The following is a 20439-nucleotide window of genomic DNA, read 5'->3' as shown; positions in this document are numbered from 1 at the left end:
TACGGATTTCATGTGTGCCTGAAATTAGGGAAATTTCAGTGTGAAAGTGCGAGTTTGAATTGTATTTTATGTTCAAGTGGAACTCTTAGAACTTTCACTTCGCGGTGGGTTCAGAGTAAAGCGAGTTCATAATTATACGTGTTAGAAGGGTGGGGTAAGGTTACTCTACTGACAATTGAATATTATCCTTAGTGTGAATAGCGCCGTCTATTCCGAAGTGTGGATACTTGAATGTATGTAAACTATCCTAAATAGTGAAACGAACAGATGTTGTCTTTATAGTCATCGTTAAAAATTAATTTACACTGAAAAGTGTTCTTAAAATGGCGCTGTGAAAAGATTTTGTGAAGGAGGGGTAAGCGCCAGGAGTGAGAAACGAGAAACCGCAGCTGCTGTGTACGTCACAGAGCCGCGCTGGGATTGGGTGACCTACGTCACAAGCTATATTCTGATTGGCTCTTGAGTCTCTGACGGCCTGTGAGCTGATTGGTCCTTCGAAAAATCTCTAAATTTATTGGTTGAGCAGAAAAGTGACATAGCTCAACTGTCATTGGCTTGTTGGTGTGTTTCGCGCACGGATTGGTTGTTTTGCGGAACATCCCGGAAATATTTTACGAACGATTTTGTGAATTAAATTTAACTCTTAAAAATGAGTTATCATTTTAAACATGTTGAGAAAAAGACAACATTATTTCAGAAATTCAAGAATTTATTTTCACCTGACAAGAAAATCGAAACGCGAGGTGGTAAACTACTTCATAAGTATAAAACACCTGCAGCGTATATGGAAGGTGAATATGGATATCATACTGTCTTATGGTTTGACAGTTGGAAACGTTATACTAAAAATGACGGTGTTTTAAACTTGGCCTGATGAAGGTTCATTTAATGTAAGAGTCTTAAGAAACTTAAGAGAGAAAATGAATGCTCTTGTTCCAAAACCGAGACCAACTCAATTTGAAGCTTTAGTTGAGTGGGAAGACGAGATGTATCAGTTACAAAGAGAAGCTAGCGGAATTAAAAGACCTTCTAAAAATCCATCTTGGAAAAGAGAAACTCATGAAGATAGATTGAGAATGTGGAGACAGGGAAACATGAGTGAAGGATTGTATTTAATTCATGAAATGGTAATGGGTACTCCTACAGGGAAATCTATGGAAAGTGAATCTGAGGATGCAGTTATGGAAGAAATATATACAACTGCTAGAAAGAATCAACCTAATCAGCCTTTGAGACCTCCTAGATCATGGTCTACTCCGGTGGTTTCTACTGAAACTTCACCGAGTGCACCTCCAATTAATGAAGCTCCTAAACTTTATCCAAATAATTGTGAAATCAATGAAACTCCTAGAAGACCAGAATTCGAGAATACTCGAAATGAAGGTAGACATTTTACAATGACTCCAAGAGCAAGGGAACCTCCAAAAGATTATACAAGAGAGGCAAGAAATGTTGAAGATGTTGATTATAATGAATATATAAGATCAAAGGAAGAACTAATAAAAAGAATGACAAAAGGCATGGAAGCTGTGACAGTTCCAGTAACAATTGGTCCTGTTCAACCTGTATTTGACCAAAGGGAAACAAACAAAACTGGATTAACTATTCCTTTAAATACAGAAATTCAAAAGGCTGCTGAAAAATTTTATTCAGATTTATCTGAAATAAACACTTCTAAATCAAGAATGCCTGATTTAACCTTTAATGAGGATTTATCTCCAAAAACACCAATGGGTGCTATATCAGATATTGGGAGTCCTGAAGTCAGGGTAACCACACCAAAACTAGATGTGGCCAAATTAAAAGCGAATATCGAAGAATTAATAATTGGAACAATTGGTCCAGATAGTTTAAATTACTATCGGGATGATGAACTACTGTTCATTTGCAAAAGCATTCAGTGGAAAACGAAAAACAAATATGATCAACTAGAGGATCTAGCAGCAGAACTTGAAATCGATGTGAGTAAACAAAAGAATTTTGCAAAGCATTACAGATTAGACTTTTCAGAAAGTGACATTGAGAGTTTAAACTCAATGGGTAGAATAGTTCACATTAAAGATTTGATTGTCTATATCAAAAAGCTAGGAGAACTGAATAAATGGAGAGTAAAATGGACGAAAAAGAAGGAAGATGAAAGATTGGATAAATTGTCAAAACAATTTCCAATGAGAGAAGTTGCAGGTGGAGGATATGTTCATATCCCTTGGTCGAGACAGGACATTCTATTATTCACAAATGACTTTCCAAAATTGAGGGAAAAACCAGTTGAGTGGTACAGGCAAGTTGATAGATTCATCAAAGTGTCAAAGGTTCTGTGGATTGATTTAGATGGATTTTTTGACATTGTCGTTCCATCTGATCTTTGGACAGAATGCAAAATATCGATTAGTTGGCCAAAAGCAGAACCTGAGCGAATTAAAGAAACAGGTGCTCCTAATCCACTTGTAATGGATTTTTATGAGAAAGTAATTGTTTGGATGAAAAACAAAATTCCACCCAAAGAAGTCGATTGGGTTAAAATAGAAAGAACAGAACAGGAAACAAAAGAATCAGTTCATTCTTTTTATGAAAGACTTCTGTTAATTTTTAAACAATACAGTGGTTATGAAAAATTAGATGAAAAAGACATGAGTCATTTTGTCTATAGATTTGTTTATGGACTAAAACCTGAAATTGGAGAAATGATCAGAACTAGTATTGTCGGATGGCAATCACTATCTGTAGATGATATTCTAAGAAAAGCAAAGTATTGTAGCGATGAAATAGAAGTAAAACAGAAGAAGCTGAAGGAGAAAGCCATGTGGGCTCAGGTAAAGGTGGCTGAGCAACAGATTGCCAGCATGGGAAATAAGAACACTAATTTTGTTCAAACTGGAAATACAAACCAGATACAAGGAAAGTTTAAAGGTAATAATTTCCCAAAGAAATTTAGCCCAAAGATTGAGGAGTTGAAGCAAAGATTACCTTGTTTTAATTGTGGCGAAATTGGACATTGGAGGGACGAGTGTCCTCATCCTCCTAAAAACTTAAAGAATCCCTTATTGAATCCACAGATGCAGAATGGTGTTGACCTGCAGCGACAGCTACAGATGCAACAGGGGTTAAACGAATTTAATATTCAACGACAGTTACAGCAACAGCAACAACAACAGGTGAATAATCGTCAAGATCAATTGCCACAACCACCTTTTCCGAATTGTGGGGGAGTTCAAAAATATAATCCAAACGTGGGATTTCAGGGAAGTGAACAGGTAATAAAACCACAAAAACAGCAAAAGCAGCAAAGGGTTCAAATGCAAAATGCTTCACAACAATTCTTATTAACAGAAAGTCAGGACAGTGATTCTGATGATTATTGCTGACGGTGCCCGAGAGAGGAGGAAGAGTGTGTTGTTGGAGCCACTCTTGAGGTTGACCAGTCTGGTCCTTTTGTAAACGGGAAAGTTAATGATGTAGACATCACTTTTCTAGTGGACACTGGTGCTACCCGTTCTACTGTTAGATCAGTGGAAATTGAAAACCTACCTCTCTCTGGGGATACCATCCAAGTTGTTGGAGTAAGTAATCAGCAAATTAAAACTGACTTAACTGATCCAGTACCAGTTGAAATTGGAAATTACAGAGACAAACACAGATTTGTGGTTTGTAATAGTAGTCCAGTAAATCTATTGGGCAGAGACATCCTATGTAAAATGAATTGTAGAATATATTGTTCTCCTGATGGAGTTGAGTTACAAACAATGGAGGAAGATGGTTTATACAGAATGACAATGATGATGATAGAAGCAGAAGAAACAAAACTGTTTCCTGCATTTGAAGAAAAAGATCTACCTGAAGAACTCAAAGAAACAGTGAAATCTGAAATATGGGATTTTAGTGGAAATGAGATGGGTCTGATGAAAAACGTAGATCCAGTGAAAATTACATTGAAACAGGGAATAGAATTTCCAAACACTCCACAATATAAAATGAAAACAGAAACAATTGAAGGTATTACACCTATAATTGAAAAATTAATCAAGCAAGGTGTATTAAAGGAAATGAAGAGTAGCTCTTGTAATTCACCAATTATGGGAGTTAAAAAGTCTAACGGAACATTTAGAATCGTACAAGATTTGAGAAAGGTTAATCAAATTGTCGTTCCATGTTGTCCTGTGGTTCCAAATCCAGCAGTAATTCTATTTCAGATTCCACATGATGCTGAATGGTATACAGTCATCGACCTTTGCAATGCATTCTTTACTGTTCCCTTACATCCAGACAGTTATGAAATATTTGCTTTCAGATTCCAAGGTAAGACCCTCGGATGGTCAAGAATCCCACAGGGCTATACAGAAAGTCCTTCAATTTTTAACGAACTGTTAAAAAGATCATTAGAAGACCTAGACTTACCTGGTAGGTCTACGTTAGTGCAGTATATTGATGATTTGTTAATAGCTGCAAAGACAAGAGAAAATTGTGTAACAGACACAATAATTCTGTTAAATCGCCTTGCAGAAGAAGGACATAAAGTGTCCCCAGCGAAACTACAGTTTTGCAAACAAGAAGTAAAATATCTTGGTCACAGAATTGCAAAAGGAAAAAGACAAGTAACAATAGAGAGAATAAAAATGATTCAAGCAATGTTACCACCAAGAACACAAAGACAAGTCAGAATGTTCTTGGGAATGGTAGGTTACTGTCGACAATGGATAAGTGGATTTTCAGTAATTGCAAAACCACTACAAAGACTGACAAAGTCAGATATAAAAGATCCAATTATTCTCAATGATGCTGAGATGGAATCTTTTGAGAACCTGAAAAAGAGCTTATGCCAAGCTCCTGCTTTAGGTATGCCAAATTATGAGAAAGATTTTGAACTGTATTGCAGTGAGAGAGAAGGATGTGCATTATCTGTGTTAATTCAGAGACATGGAAATTTAAAGAAACCTATTGCATACTTCTCTGCAGTTCTTGATCCAATTGCAAAAGCATTACCAGGTTGTTTGAAAGCAGTTGCAGCTACAAGTATCAGCCTTGAACAAAGTGAAGGAATCATTATGGGATTTCCTGTGAAAGTTTTTGTGCCTCATTCAGTTGAAATATTACTGACAAGAGGTAAGACTCAACATTTAACAAGTAGCAGATTGACAAAGTATGAGAAAATCATACTGGGAGCAGATAATGTTTCGATTTCAAGATGTTTGAATCTGAATCCTTTTACATTACTGCCTGATTCTGAAATTGTTGATGACATTGAAACAGAACATGAATGTTTAGATGTCATGGAATTCTGCACTAAACCAAGAAAAGACATCAAAGACAGACCTTTGTCTGAATCGGATTTTGTCTACTTTGTAGATGGCTCATGCTTAAGATCCGAAGGAGGTGTCTTGAAAGCTTCATACTCAGTTTGTACAGTCGTGGATGTTGAAGAAGCATCATGTCTTGAAGGAGTTCGTTCAGCACAAGTGGCTGAATTGATTGCTTTAATTCGTGCATGTGAAATATCAAAGGATATAAGAGTTACCATCATTACTGATAGTCAGTATGGGTACGGAGTTGTGCATGATTATGGACAACTCTGGTCACAGAGAGGATACATGACATCAACAGGATCACCAATTAAAAACGCAGTTTTCATAAGGAGATTAATTGAAGCAATACAATTGCCAAAAGAAATTGCAATTGTTAAATGTGCAGCGCACACTAGAGGAACTGATTATATTTCCAAAGGAAATGCCTTCGCAGATGAAACAGCTAAATACTGCGCAAGGAAAAATTATTCATACAATCGGGAGAGGAGTAAAGAAACTGATTCAAATTCATTAATGCTAACAACTGTTGTAGAAACATGGCATGAGATTAGAGATTTACAAAACGAAGCAGAAGATGATGAAAAGGACTTATGGTTAAGATCAGATTGTAGACCACGTGAAGAAGATGGAGTGTGGGTTTACAAAGATGGCAGAGTAGTCTTACCAAACTGTTTGATTGCTGACATGGCCAGATTATATCATGGTCCAGCACATCTAGGAAGAGATTCTATGGTCAGACTTTTCAGAGAAACATGGTTCAATACCAAGTTTAGAACTATTGCTGAATCTTTTTGTCAAAGGTGTTTGTCATGCCAACAAATGAATCCAAACAGAAAATCAGTGGTGGGGACAGGAATAATTGGTCGAGAAGGTGGTCCCTTTACCAGGTTACAAATGGATTTCATTGAAATGCCCTTACACAATTGTTTGAAATATGTACTTGTAATTGTATGCTTATTTTCGAGATGGGTAGAAGCTTTTCCTACACGACATTGTGATTCAATTACAGTAGCAAAACTAATGCTCAGAGAAATCATCCCAAGGTACGGTTTTCCAGTCACTATTGAGAGTGATGGAGGAAGCCATTTTGATAACAAACTGATGAAGTTAATTTGCGAAGCTTTGAGCATTGAGCAGAAAATACACTGTGCATACAGACCAGAGGCATCAGGAGTAGTTGAACAAATAAATGGAACAATCAAAAACAGAATTGGAAAAATGTGTCTTGAAACAGGTATAAAGTGGACTGATGCTCTTCCACTTGTTTTGATGTCATTAAGAAGTACACCAGATAAAAAGACAGGTCTGAGTCCTCATGAAATTTTAATGGGAAGAGTTATGAGGCAAGCTTTTGTACCTGTAGGTAAACTGTTGAGCATAAATGACAGTGCAATTTTGGATTACTGTAAAAGGTTATCTGATATGGTAACTTCTGTGTCTAATCAGGTGGGAACTGAAGCTCAATCAAATGAAAAGGTTTTGACTCATGATCTGAGACCTGGCGATTGGGTCAGAACGAAAGTACATCGGAGAAGGAATTGTCTAGCTCCTAGATGGCAGAAACCTAGGCAGATAATCTTGATCACTACTAATGCTGTAAAGTGCAGAGGATTGAAACGTTGGATACATCCTAGTCATACTATTCCAGTACCAACTCCTGAGAGTTCTGATATTGAAAGTGATACCACAGATGATTCTGATTCTGAAGCAGAAGACAAAACAGAAGGTGAAGTAATTCCAGATTCTGAAGATCGACAAGAAAGTCGACATCTGGAAACTGTGCCAGTGAATGGAAATCTGACAAGAAAAGACTTGGAAATAATTGAAATAGATTCTGAAGGTGAAGAGAATCTGTTAAAAGGAAAAATAACTGAAGATTCGGTTGTCTCTATTGAAGACAAAGAAGCTGAACAAAAAGAAGTTTCAGACCAGGAGAGTATCGAAAGGCAGAGAACAAACTCTGAAGTAAGGAACAAAAATCCGAAATCTGGGAAGTTGGAGGTAATTGAGGAAGAGGAGGAGAACGAATTACCGAGTACCAGTGATGGAAGACAAAGTGAAGTTCCTGAAGGAGTGAAATTGCCGAATAGAGAAGTTCCTGAGTCAATTGAAATTTCAGACTACGAAACTGAAGAAAGTGACGTGGAAGGTGAAAGTGAAAACGGAAAGAAAAGGACTTGGAAGTCAGAATCAAATAATTCTGAACCAAAGAAGAAGTACGTGAGAAAAGCAGACTACTGGCCAGGTGGAAGATTGAGAGTCAGATTGATCAAAAAGCCAATAGAACAAGTTGAAGAAATCAGTAGTCAAAAGAGTCCTGGAAAAGAAGTTGGAGTTGGAAGGAAAATTGAAGTGATATCGAGAAAAGGGAAGAGAATAATAAGACCAAACCAAAAATACAAGTCTCCTGAGTGGACTTACTTAGTAATTCCACCTGTTATTGACATATATGATAGTAGTGAAGAAGAAAACGAAATCCAAGAAATTAGTGACAATGATTGAAGTACAGAAATATTAAATTGGCAAAAGGCTGAAGAAAATTTGCTAGTTGACACAAGGTCGAAGAAAAACTGTTTAGTTGAAGAAAACTTATGTATGACATAAGGTCGAAGAAATCTTGTTTAGGGTTATAAAAGAAAAATATATTTTAAAAGGGGGGTGTATATAAATTTTAAAATTTATTTTTATTTTTGAGGCTAAAATTAACCAAGAATGCCTTATGTTAAGGAGAGCACTTCAAAATGTTCTGTTTTTAAAAGATGCTGTAAGATGACTCTGGTATGTCTGCTCATTTTAGTTCTGCTCTGGTTGGTTCTAGCTGTGATTATACCTTTAGAAATGAATAGAGAATTACACAAAGTTAACATAACAAGCAAAGCTCTGGTTAGCCAAACTAAACATAGTGAGTCTGCAAAAGTTATTGATCATCAGCCTAACATTCATCAAGATAAATCAATAGGTGATTTTTCAAGTAATACATTCACAAAGCTATTGAGTGAATATGTTAAGGTAATGGATACAAAAGACTGCTATGTCTGTGTTAAATTACCTGCTTCTGTTTCTGAGGGAGTAACATATAACATGCTTCCTCTCACTTATGCTGTAACATGTAGTGTATTAACTAGTTTATTTTATCAAACTGGACGTTTAGAATATTACTATTCAAATTATGATGAAATTTTTGCTAATATTAAGATTGATAACGCTTTAAATAAGCATAAGAAAGCAAAACAAATGAGAGAATTTTTCCTTGTTACTAATGAACTCACTTATGAGTATGCTTACAAGAATAATCTAACATGTAAATTAAGTGCTGAAGGAAAGAAATTTTTGAACATGGTTGAAGAGAGAAGAGCAATTTATAAAAGAAATGAATTAGTCAAGCAGACTAAGTCAGCCTTCTGGCAGAAAGAGGATGAGAGATTAAATGGCAAAATGCTTGAAAATATTGCAATTCACATAGACAAACCAGTTAGTGGAAAACTTTGCATTAGAAGAGATAATACACTTTTTGATAATTACTTTGTAGGTGCAAGTAACTGTGAAGATACTTATCAGATTATGGGAGGTTGGGGATTTAAAGGTGGAAAAGATCCTATCTTTCCTGGGATTTATTTTGTTTGTGGTGACAAAGCCTACTACAACCTTCCAGACCATTGGTATGGAACTTGTTATGTGGGAATTGTTTTTCCTAAAGTGTTTCATGTTGACAGAGATTCAGAAGGATTGTTTAAAATTCATAATTATGTAAATAGAGCTAAAAGAGAAACTTTTACTGAAGTTCTGGGAGATATTTTTCAAGCTGTAATACCTTTTGTTGGTATAACCCTAAATGCAGGGAGAATCAGAAAATTGTCCACTATAGTTGATAGATTATCAACTGACACAGCTGATGGGTTTCAATTAGTGAATGTTGAAGTTATTGCAATTAGATCTATGGTAATTCAAGACCGTCTTGCTTTAGACATACTCCTAGCAAAAGAGGGAGGAGTCTGTGGCATTTTACATGTTCAACATTGCTGTACATATATACCTGATGAAAGTAAGAATATTGAAATGTATATTAAGAATATTACACAAATGCATTCAGAGATAATTCCTTTAGAAGAAGAAGATTTTACAGGGAAACTTTCAAATAAGTTTCAAGCAATTAAAAACTGGTTTCATAATATCGGAAGTTCAATTCTTGGCAAGATTCTGGCACCTTTGATTATAATAGTATTCATTTTTATTTTGACCAAATTAGGTTGTTTGTTACATAAAAGAAAGAAACAGTTGAAAGAAAAGAAAATAATCTATAAACTCAGAAAAGAAGAAGAAAGGGAGATCGAATTACAGGAGTTACATAGAGAGCGTCATGTTAATTGCAAAGATTATGCAGAAACAGACTTTTAGGTTTACTGATACAAATGAATTTGAATCGATTTCTTATAAATTTAATTTACCAAAATTTTGAGTGCTGGTGTGGTGATTTGTTAATCACCAGATGAGGGAGTTGATGGAGCGAGATAGAAAACAAAATTTTGTTTAAACTCGCAAAGTCACATTTCCATAACATGAATAATAATATTAATGATTTGTGATATGTTGTGCTAATACAACTTAGATTAAACTTTACACGTGGGGGGACTAACATGTGTGCTCATAAACGTGCATAATTGTTGCATCTTTTTGTTCGTGCAAAATAATAAAATAATTTATTGTTTTCGTTTTTGTCATTACTAACTGCTGCAAACTTAAAATAAGCATGTGCTTGTTTTGCTTTTCCTTGTCTGTGTGATGTCATTTCTACTATTCTAGGTGCATATGGGTCTCATGGAATAACGGAGACTGGTAGATATAAACGCTGCTTTATTTGTTTGCAATGGCTAGGTAACATTTTGATTAATCGGGTGGGTTAATTAATTAGTGAAACAAGGGGTGGATACAGAATCTACATTATTTCTTACATTAATACTTTTCTTGTGTTTGTTTTATATTAGAAATCATAAGTTGCCTGCTTTTGGGCCTAGTCAATTGAGCCGCAGAAAAGAGCTGACATGTATTTCTGCAGAAAGTCACGAGACGCCCATTCTGAATTAAAGCGTTTGTCAAAAGCTGCGTTCACAAAGCAAAAACTAATGCTGTCATCATTCTGTCGGACATGGCCAAGGTCGAAAGTGAACATTTTGTCAGTCCTTAACTTGGCATCCGCGGAAGTATAATGAAAGTCAATGGACGCTGCGAGAACGACTTTATACATTTGTTGCAATATGAGGAAGCTTCTGGCTTCACGTGGAAGGAACAATGGTCTCTATGAAATATGATTTAGTGGAACTTTTTGAGAACTGGGTGACATGTCACTTGTCACTCTCAGCCAATGGGACGTCGAAGATTTCTGAAAACTTTCCTTTGCGTAGTTTAGTTAGCATAGAAAGGTATAAAAAGTCATGCCCTTAGGGATGGGCTGGCTGCTGCTTTCTGACTTTCCGATGAGGGTGATGTGCTGTTGGACTTTGCGTGGAGCACGTAAGAATCCTCAAAGAACTTTATTTTAATTTCTATCTATTTAGCTCATTTAGAGAATTAGAATTTAGAAATGCTAAACTTTAAATATTCACTTTAATTTTGATTTACTTGTTTAAATTGTATTTTTCTCATAATTCTTTACAATCATGCTTGCTTTATTGCAAATAAAATTAATTTATAAAACTATCAACTTATATACCATAATTTAGTAAATAAAATCTTACTTTTGACAAACAAGCTGGTCTTGGTTATTCAGAAGTGTAGGTTACTATTAGCTAGATCACGTCGCCAATGGTGGTCATTTAAATGGTATAGTTTTATTATAATGACAATATTCTTTCTGCAGATGTATAAATATGTATATTGTTTGTAGATAATGTGTATATAGATTTAATTTGACCACCTGATTCAGTAGGCCCAAAATATGTCAGGTTTATAAATGGGTCCATATTTAGTATATAATTTTGTTTATAGGTTATGAAGTTGGGTAGCGTAGTTTATGATATATTTTCTATAGGCCGCTGGATCAGTGGAAAGGGTAACCACGGTCCTCCAATTTCTTGGACAAAATGTTGGCTTCATGGAAGTAATCACTTTAGAATTTACAGTTTCTTCTAATGCGACCCTTAGGATGGTAGCTCTTATTTTGAAGTAGGGTGTTGCTAGCCATTGGTTTAGTGTAGAGTTTAGTTGCTAGCTTGCCATCATTGGACATGATAGTAAGGTCCAAGAAGTCAATCATTTCCGTTATTGGATTTGGAGGTAAAATTCATATCAGGTGAACTAGAGTTTAACCATTCGATGAAACTAGATAGGGCTACATCATTGACCCTTCAAACAAAAAAATATCATCAATGTGGCGCCTTCAGTGGTGCACAGTGTTAAAGAAAGGATTTGCAGTGCTGTTGTATACATATTTGTTCTTGAAATCATCTACAAACAATATGGCAACGTTTGGGTCCCAAGTAACCCCCATGGATGCCCCCTTTATTTGTAGATATGATTGTCCATCAAACTCAAAATAATTGTGAGTCAGTGAAATTGTCAAAAGATCGATTACAAATTCATTGGGGACAAGAACGGGACCAGGTCTAGTGTTTAGTCTCTCTTATCACTGAATGTTGGTGTATATTATCCCTAATTTATTCATACTCGGGATATATTATTGAAGATGGTGACCCTGTTTTCACTTCTTTGGGTATCCCTCAGAGAAATTGTTTTTTTTAACATCAGAATACATTTAGATGAATTAAACTCCAGTTGGTTATTGTACTATTTTTGTGTCTTAGAAATATTTTTCAATAACAAATGTTGTTCATACAACTGTTGTGAGTCCCTTATTTAATTTGTTCTAATTTTTGTTCAACTTACTGTCCTAATTTATTCGTATGTCTTGTGATTTCAGAACTTTTTTGTTTAAAATTATTCCCTGAACCATTGTTGCTATAATATGGTATTCACAGTCTGGCATCCAGGCTCGAAAACTGGCAGTTAGGTGTGAACCACAGTTTCTAAGACAGAGTCAAGCATTGATGTTATACACTCACTGTCTTTATTTCAGCTCTACTTGCAGTCATTCTTAAGTAGAGTTATGGGGTAGAATGTGGTGTTACATCTGTCAAGAACAACCAACTACAGAAGACATTTTGTAATAAGTTATCTTTGATGAAGAAGGGTTTTGGGGGTTTTGGTCTACCCTATTTTTCAACAGGACCCAGTGCTGCTAGTTGTCATAGCTTAAGCCACTTTTAGATGTGCCAACACTTAGTCAGCAATCCTTCAGGGTCAGAGGCCATCACTGTAGCAGAAAACATTCTGATGAACAGCTGTTCACCGCGGAGTGAAGCTACAACCACTCAAGGAAAATCCCATGTCTTGTAGCCATCATCTACAATGATTGGAGACAGACCACCACTCTCTCACAGTAATAATCTCACTGGAGTTGAAGTTGCTCAACTTTTGTGGAACGTTCATTGGTCACAGGCAACCTTTGCCCAGAGTCAGAGTCTGCCAGAACTACGAGATTTCCACATTGCAGTAGTTATAAACTACGGTTAGGGGCTATAGCCACTAACCAAATGTGCAATTTTTAAAAGTCGCTGCTTCACAAATATTACAGGCTACCACCATTCATAGGATGTGCATCATTTCATTAGGAGCAGAGGCACTGGTGTGACGCCTTCCCTTGTAGTCGCCACAAGCCCAGGCTGTGATCACTCCCCAGGGAGGTCAGTCTCCAAGTCTATGGAAGTCAGTCTCAGTCTATGGAACTCTCTCTCCTACAAACATTATTTGACAAGGGTTAAAGGATGGCACGACTTTTGCTACAGGCCCTCTTTTACAGGCACGAAAGCAAGAAAGTGGTAATGCTGCCTTATTCAGACCAGGATTAACAAAGGGTATGAAATAAATCCGTATTTCTTTTTTATTTTCGAATTCTAATTAGTAACGTATGTAGATGTTTTGAACAGTTTTAGTACAAACCACAGGAAGACCAAATGTTGTACATTTGGTTTCGATGTAATATGGGGAACTATTTCAGTGGTTAGCTGGGTTGTCAAGGGCAACACAAACCAGAAACAAAACCGTTCCTAACTAAAAACGACACCTGGAAACCACTTTTGAAATATTCCCATTAATGAAATTGATTACATAACTTACTTTTTAAAAAGCAAGGGCTACCAACAATGTGCACTTTGCAACATTTACATTTTCAGATAAACATTGAGAAGAGAGAACTAAAGTTCCAATATAAAAGAAAACTCATATAATGAAGTAGGCACAGACAAGCACAAAAAATAACAGAAAAATACTGCTAAGCAGATGCTCTAATAAACTCCTTTGAAAATGCAAAAGTGTCACATACAGTTAACACATCGCAGAACAATCTGAAGGCTTAACATTGAACATTCTGATGAGTCTCTATTAAATAAAGCTACAGACGTCTGTAGATAAACAGCTATCATAAGGCACATACAGATAATATTTACCTTAATAACAATGTGTCCTTTCCTTGTGCCGCTCCGATCCAGCTCTCTGTGCTCCTTCACCATGACAATCTCTCCCTCCTCCTCCACCTTGTGGGTGTTCTTCTCCACATGGTTCAAGATCCGCCAGTAGTCCTGCTGGGCTATACATACAAACTGCCCCAAAATAAGATGTGGGCAGTTAATAAAACGGTAATACATAAATATATCCCCACGCACCAAGGCTGGGCAGGAGCAGCTGATCAGTGACAAGAAATCACTTGACATTACTCCTCCTCTCAGACTGCCACCCACACACAATTCTACCAGCTAAAGAAATGCTGACCACAGGAAAGGGGTTAAAGGGGAATAATAGCACCAGCAGCCCCATCTAGCACAACGTTACTCTATTAACTCTAGGTCTCGGAAGAACAATTCTGTCAAAAAGTGGAAATGAATATTCTCCTCTAAACAAAACTACTGACTTGGGTACATTTCCGAAAAGACACGTGCACAAAAATACACCGAGCAGGCGCTGACCACATTTCTGTAGTAGCAAAATGAGACAGTTCCCATTTTTTGGCGAGAAGAGCAACCAACCAAATGTTACTCCCTCAGCAAAGAGAAAGTCATTCAAAAAGCTCCACTTACTGTAAATCATACAGGGGGCCATTCACAATTATGAACAACTTTGAGCCTCTGTGCAATAACAGTATGTCATTTATTCAATTCATTGTTAATAATGATGAGTTAATGTGCAATTCACTTATATTTGGTAAAAGTCTCTTGTTAACTTGTCCTCTCTACACAGTAGCAACACCTGAAGAGTTGTTCCAAAACATGCACACACAAACTAAATAAATAAATTAATAAGATTTTGAAGTCTTTTTCCCTCCCAGGCACAGGAGGAACATCCTTATAAGGTACTGGACCGTTAAGTCTCCGGGACAAGGAATACGATTCTCCAAAATGTGAATGGCAAACTTACCTGGCAGTCATCTACTTTGGTCCGCACCACACCATTCATGTACTGCTTCTCAAGGGAGGCGTTAATGCCAAAACTGTTTCCCATACACAAACTCTCACTTCTTCCATCAGAATGGCTGATTTCCACCGTGCCGTTCAAAATGACATGCCAGGAGTCGAGCTAGAAGAAAGACTCAAGTTTGTATCAAGCATCCAACACTTACTTCTACCAGCATCTGGTAACACGCAGGAGGAATGTGTCAGCCAAAAGGCTTTGCAGTCTTTCTATAAAAATTCAGACTCACTGGAATTTAAAATAGGTCTAGCCATATAAAGAAATGATAAAACTATGCATATGCACCAGAGGTTATGACGATTACCCCAATTAAAGTGAGTCAAGTTACTACTATAAAACGATAACAAACACATCACTGTTAAAAGGAGTTGAATAACGGCAAAATATTTACATTAGTTAGAAAAAACAAAATGTGCATTGCCATGCAACAAGTCTGGCAAAACTGTCTATATACAAATTTGAGTTAAATCTCTCAATTATTCTTATATTGTAGCAGCTCAGAGACACCAGCAAATTGACACAATATTAAATAAAAAAACGAAATTGCACAACACACAAGAAGTTTAAAGAGATTGGATGAATAAACTTGAGCAGCAGACCATGCGACATAACATAGTTTACAATACACTGCCTCATTAAAGGCAGCTGTTAAAGTCATTTGATTTTATGGTCACAGCAGTGCTGACTGTAACCGCAGACAATGTGTTTAATCCTTTTCGAGTTTTAAATAGGTACTCTTAAATGAGCACATACCTATACCATTACCAGATGAATTCAAGCCGCCTATATATTCACCCTACGTGGATGAGGGTTACCGTTTGAGTGGCCTACCATCTATCAAATGGGAATGCTATGGAAAAACTCATCAGAATCAGCAGCTTCTCTCAGCAAAAAGGCCTAACTGAATGTCTAACAGAACCTGATCTCATCTCTTCCTGCTTCAGTGTCTAGGTCATCTACCTTCAGTTTCAGGAATTTCAGCGATACACTTTCATTGTCTAGGGAAACAACAACTCTATCCTGAGCATGAGGCTGGGCACATCTCAAAATGGACCCCCAAGCCTCCATTACTCTGGTTTACTCATACATACAATGCATGAACCATGCAGGTCACAAACACAAATAAAAGAATCTTTGGATTTTAGCTCTTAAAAGCACCACTTAACACAGGCGGGTCAGAACATCTCCATTCCTGTCACAACTAGGGGCTCACAAAAATATTGCATGCTGCCAGCACCACTTTAAGTACTAAACCCATGACATGGACAATAGTCCACTGTTAATGCGATTAAGGGATGCTTGGTGTGCCCTTCCAGATCAATGGACAAGTCTAGGAACTCACAAGTGACACGCCTAGGTCTCTGCACACACGCCAGATTAAGGTGAAGCAAGAGCCAAAATTAGGATACCAGATACACCTTTTGGGTACTCAGGGCAGGGGAACATGACTACACCATGCAGAGAGCATTCCTGCCCTAACAAATTCAGAGTCTCCCCCTTCTCTTTTTTTCTCAGATTAAACTTGGTGCCTATAGGATCCATTTGATGTCGGCGCTTACTTTTGGCCCTAGATGTCACAATTAAACAAATAGCGTGGCCTCTTGTAGTCCGAGTGACTAGGTTTTATCATCTTTAGACTTTTGCTTTTCAAGACAAAATATGAATATCTGATTAACAGTTCTTTCTGCCACTAGGAGATCGTTTTTTCTATGTTCAATCTAGCAATGCAAACAAATTGACTCATTGCCGTACAAGATATTTTTTATTTAGAACAGGATACATCGCTTGGAAACAAGCATGCATGGCAGAGGAAATGGGTTTAAACATGATACCACTAGCACTAGGGAGAAGGCAGCTAAAGTATTAATTTTAGCTCTTACACAGATGGTATTAAGTGCTGGTTAGCTTAGTCCATCTGTGATAAAATTGCTATGTGACAAAGAGAAATAACTAAGCCATTTTGGTGGACAGTGAACAGCATTAACAACCCTTTGCCCAGGGTGGCAGGCACCAACATCTCGGAAGCTACCTGTGCTTGTTTCCTAACTGCACACATTTTAATCCGATGGGCACAGCTCACCCAAAGAGCATATTACAGTCACCTATAGAACCACATGAAAAAACATCACAGCAAGAGGCTCAGCTTGCGCCCCATGTATGCACTATGATTAGGGACAAAGGATGTGAATGGGCAAACTGGGATGAGAAGCAATGCACATGAGTAAACAGTATAGCACGCCCCAGAGTAACCACACCAACAAGGTAAACAAACGCTACCTTGAGATGTCAATCTGCTCACAGCCTGAAAAGCTAGACAGAAACTAAACTATCAACTTGCGAACAGAACATCCAGAAGCAAATTTCCAAAGGGTGCGGCGAAGGGGTCCCGGGCCGAAATAGGAACGCACCAGCAATCTTTAAGGAAGAAGCATACTACTGGGCAAAGTTAGAGCCACACTTAAATTCTGTTTAAGACAGCGGCAGGGTCCCCGCCTCATGGAATGGCTCCGTGATCCTGCCAGAATTCAAAGGGGGAAACAAAACCAAGTCTGAGAGCTGCCACCTGGTAGCTCTTATAGAAGATGAAGCAGAATACTTTGCAGGAGCTATTCTGGAGGAACTGCAGACTTGGGCGGAGGAACATTACATAATCCCACTGAGCAAGACTGGTTTCACCAAACAAAAAGGGTCAATAATTAACATCATGGCCCTTTCCTTGCTAAGTGTCTTTGCAATGTCTTATAAACAGCCTATCAATCTATGTATTATAGATCCTAATTTGATAAGGTAAGCCAAAGAAAATTATGGTTAAAACTTGCGGCTTCGAACATGCCTGGCGGTCTTCTAAGGGCATTACAAATGCTGCGTACACATGTGGATCATGATTAAACGGGAGGATGGCTCCCGATTGTCCAGGCTCATACCAACAACTGAAGGAAAACAGGGCCGTGTGCACGCCCCAACTCTTTTTAACTTGTTCCTCTCTTTTCTTCCTCCCTTATTAAACAAAGTTAACAGGCACATGCCAAAACTGGGAGGAATTTGCAGTCAAACCCGCTGTACTCGGATGACTTAGTTCTGGCTAGCAGGATAAAAGTGGGGCTGCAAAGTATCCTGGATGCAACATTGAAATACTCCAATAGTAATGGTTTGGCTATAAATATGAAAAAGACTCAAACCCTAAAATTCCAAGGGAAAATATTTAACAGCCACAACTGGTACCTGGAAAGCAAAAAAGTGGAATCAATCGATGTGTACAAATATCGTGGAGTTCTATTGAATCTTAATGGAAGGTTTGCAAACCAAATAGAGGAAATTAAAATGAAAGGCAAAGCACTTGCAGCTGTTCTGGGTTTTAGGAAGATGAAGGGCTCTTCGCTTTGTCCAATCTTGCAGGTGGCACAAGCCAATATTCTCACCACGTTAGCCTATAGAAGCGTGAACCTTAGGATCAGGGACAGTACTGCGCTGGAGAAAACAGTCTAAAAAATGTTCCCGTTCATTTTCCATCTGCCGGCGCACACATTCGCCGCACAAATTAGGTTGAAGTTTGGTCTGGTAAAACAAACCTTTGGCGACAGTTCACAAAAACCGCCTGCCTGCCCAAGCCTCAAACTCACAAAGGAGTGTTCTCGGGGCCATTATGTCTGGCTAGAAATACTGGGGAGGGATTGGTCACCTATGAGAGCTTCTTACAAAGGCCATTCACCACCCTTGGCCTCTCATCCGCTTGGGCCCTAAACCTGAGTCGCAGCAAGCTGACAGCAAGCTGAAAAGAACATGAAGATGAAACATGAAAGCATTGTCCCTACTGGAGGACAAGCTGTCACTAGCAAGGAGGAGCCACGGGTGGCTAACACTCAGTAATTACATGAAGGTATCCCCTCAAGGTTACCTAGCAATACCTTACATTAATTACACAAAGACGCAGCTTTTCAAATACAAACTGGGGATTCAATTTGTAGCAAACATTACCCGCCTTGGAGACAAAAGGAATTTGGGGATCTTTGCAGGCTCTGCAGAGAAGCCCCAGAAAACATCGTTCACAAGCTGTGTCTCTGCAAAGCCACCCTAGACGACCATCAGAAAATTCTACACAAAGACTTCATCAACAGAGGGATAAGATCTTGTGGATAGCCTGGTGTGGAGTGTTTCAATCCTACGGACCTAAGACTGACCTGTGCACTTGTAAATGTCTCAGGATTGTGGAGAAAAGGTTAATGGCCGCAGAATGTCAATAAGCAGACAAGGTCCTGCTGGCAGGGCACAATTTAGTTATTGGGGCCTTACTGGCATAATTTTAGGGGAGACTTGTAGGCACACTACAAAGTTTTGGCACATTTAACACTTTCACTTTGTGGAGGTAGAATGCAAAGAAGTGAGGTTTTGCAAGTAGGATGCAGTGCAGTCACCGGGGCCCACTGGCACAACCAAAGGGGAGACATGCAAGGGCATTACAAAGCGTAGGCACATTTTGCAGTTTCACACAGTGATCTCTAAATGGCACGTCACTATTTAGGAGATTATTAGAGAATATTGCAATTAAACAGAGGCCCCCTGCGAATTCACACTAATGCACTTTAAGTTAGCCTGTCCCGCACAGCAAAGCTCTGTCAAAGGTAGAGTGCCAGAAACTTTCACCACCACTTCAAAGATCTAATTTATATAGTCCTAGTAGCTACTCTCCATCTACCCCTTCTGTCTTTGTACTAAGGTATGTTACAATAATTTGTGGTTTTACTTGGCTTTTGTTCCTTATATAGATTTGGACTAAGTAATTAGTATCATAAAAATTGAAGTTTTTATTTGGAGATTAGCTCACTGTCTACTAATTAATGTTTTATAATTCAATAATGGGTAAATGAAATACTTCAGAAGTTTTAACGTTGAATTTGATTAATTTTAGTGTATCAATCTTAAATTGTATTGCAAACTACGCAAACAAACGAAATTTGAATATAGTTAATGTGTCAGAATGGGGTAAGTGTGGAGGTTCTGCGCTGGGGAAGGGGGAATGTTCTGCAGTGGAGAAGCATCAAAAGGTTCTATTAAGATATAAGATGGTCTTTCTCTCACTTTTATAATAGAATTGATCTTAATTGCAAATAGCTATGCTAATACTGCTACACCTGGACACAAAACATTTGGTTTCGGTCTTACTTTGATCTGAGAACGACAAACACCATAGTACAATGTGACAAAACATTATAATGAAGTGGTGGAGACCTAGCAGGATCACATCACTGAATGAGAAATTGATAGGTAGCTTCATGGTCCACCTTGCCTTGTTGGAGTGCCTTTGTTTCATAGACCAGAGATAAATGCCGTACCTAAATTTAGCAACATTCATCTGACACTGGTATGTTTCATATAGTTGTGTGATTGAGGAATTCTGCAAAATCAGGGTAGGAATCCCATGTAACATTTCAAAACACCAATAAAGCGTGGTATTTACCAAATCTCAATGTGAATGGCAAAAAGCAAGCAAAGAAGGTGGCTATATATTGTGCGCTGCTCCCCTCTGAGACCCCAATAATTCAGATTGCACAGGCACCTACATAAAAGGAATAAAATAAGCTGTATTGTTGAGGAGGGAGCATCACATGTGAATTTATGAGCTATA

At 37.9% G+C, this 20439-nt stretch overlaps 1 protein-coding gene across 6 annotated transcripts in view; it reads right to left on the bottom strand.

Annotated features, from left to right (window-relative positions):
* RAPGEF6 (Rap guanine nucleotide exchange factor 6) overlaps positions 1 to 20439 on the bottom strand; it is an 885786-nt gene that overhangs the window by 135475 nt on the left and 729872 nt on the right. For all 6 annotated transcript variants that reach the window (XM_078653140.1, XM_078653141.1, XM_078653136.1 and 3 more), the window contains exons 10-11: positions 14763 to 14921; positions 13799 to 13951 (exon numbers count right to left, since the gene is read on the bottom strand). In XM_078653140.1, coding sequence (XP_078509266.1) covers positions 13799 to 13951; positions 14763 to 14921 — 312 coding nt within the window. The remainder of the gene's footprint in view (positions 1 to 13798; positions 13952 to 14762; positions 14922 to 20439) is intronic.

This window comes from Lissotriton helveticus, chromosome 7, assembly GCF_964261635.1.
Source record: "Lissotriton helveticus chromosome 7, aLisHel1.1, whole genome shotgun sequence".
Taxonomy (NCBI): domain Eukaryota; kingdom Metazoa; phylum Chordata; class Amphibia; order Caudata; family Salamandridae; genus Lissotriton; species Lissotriton helveticus.
The sequence above is the reverse complement of the archived record's forward strand: the minus strand, read 5'-3'. Positions and strand labels throughout refer to the sequence as shown.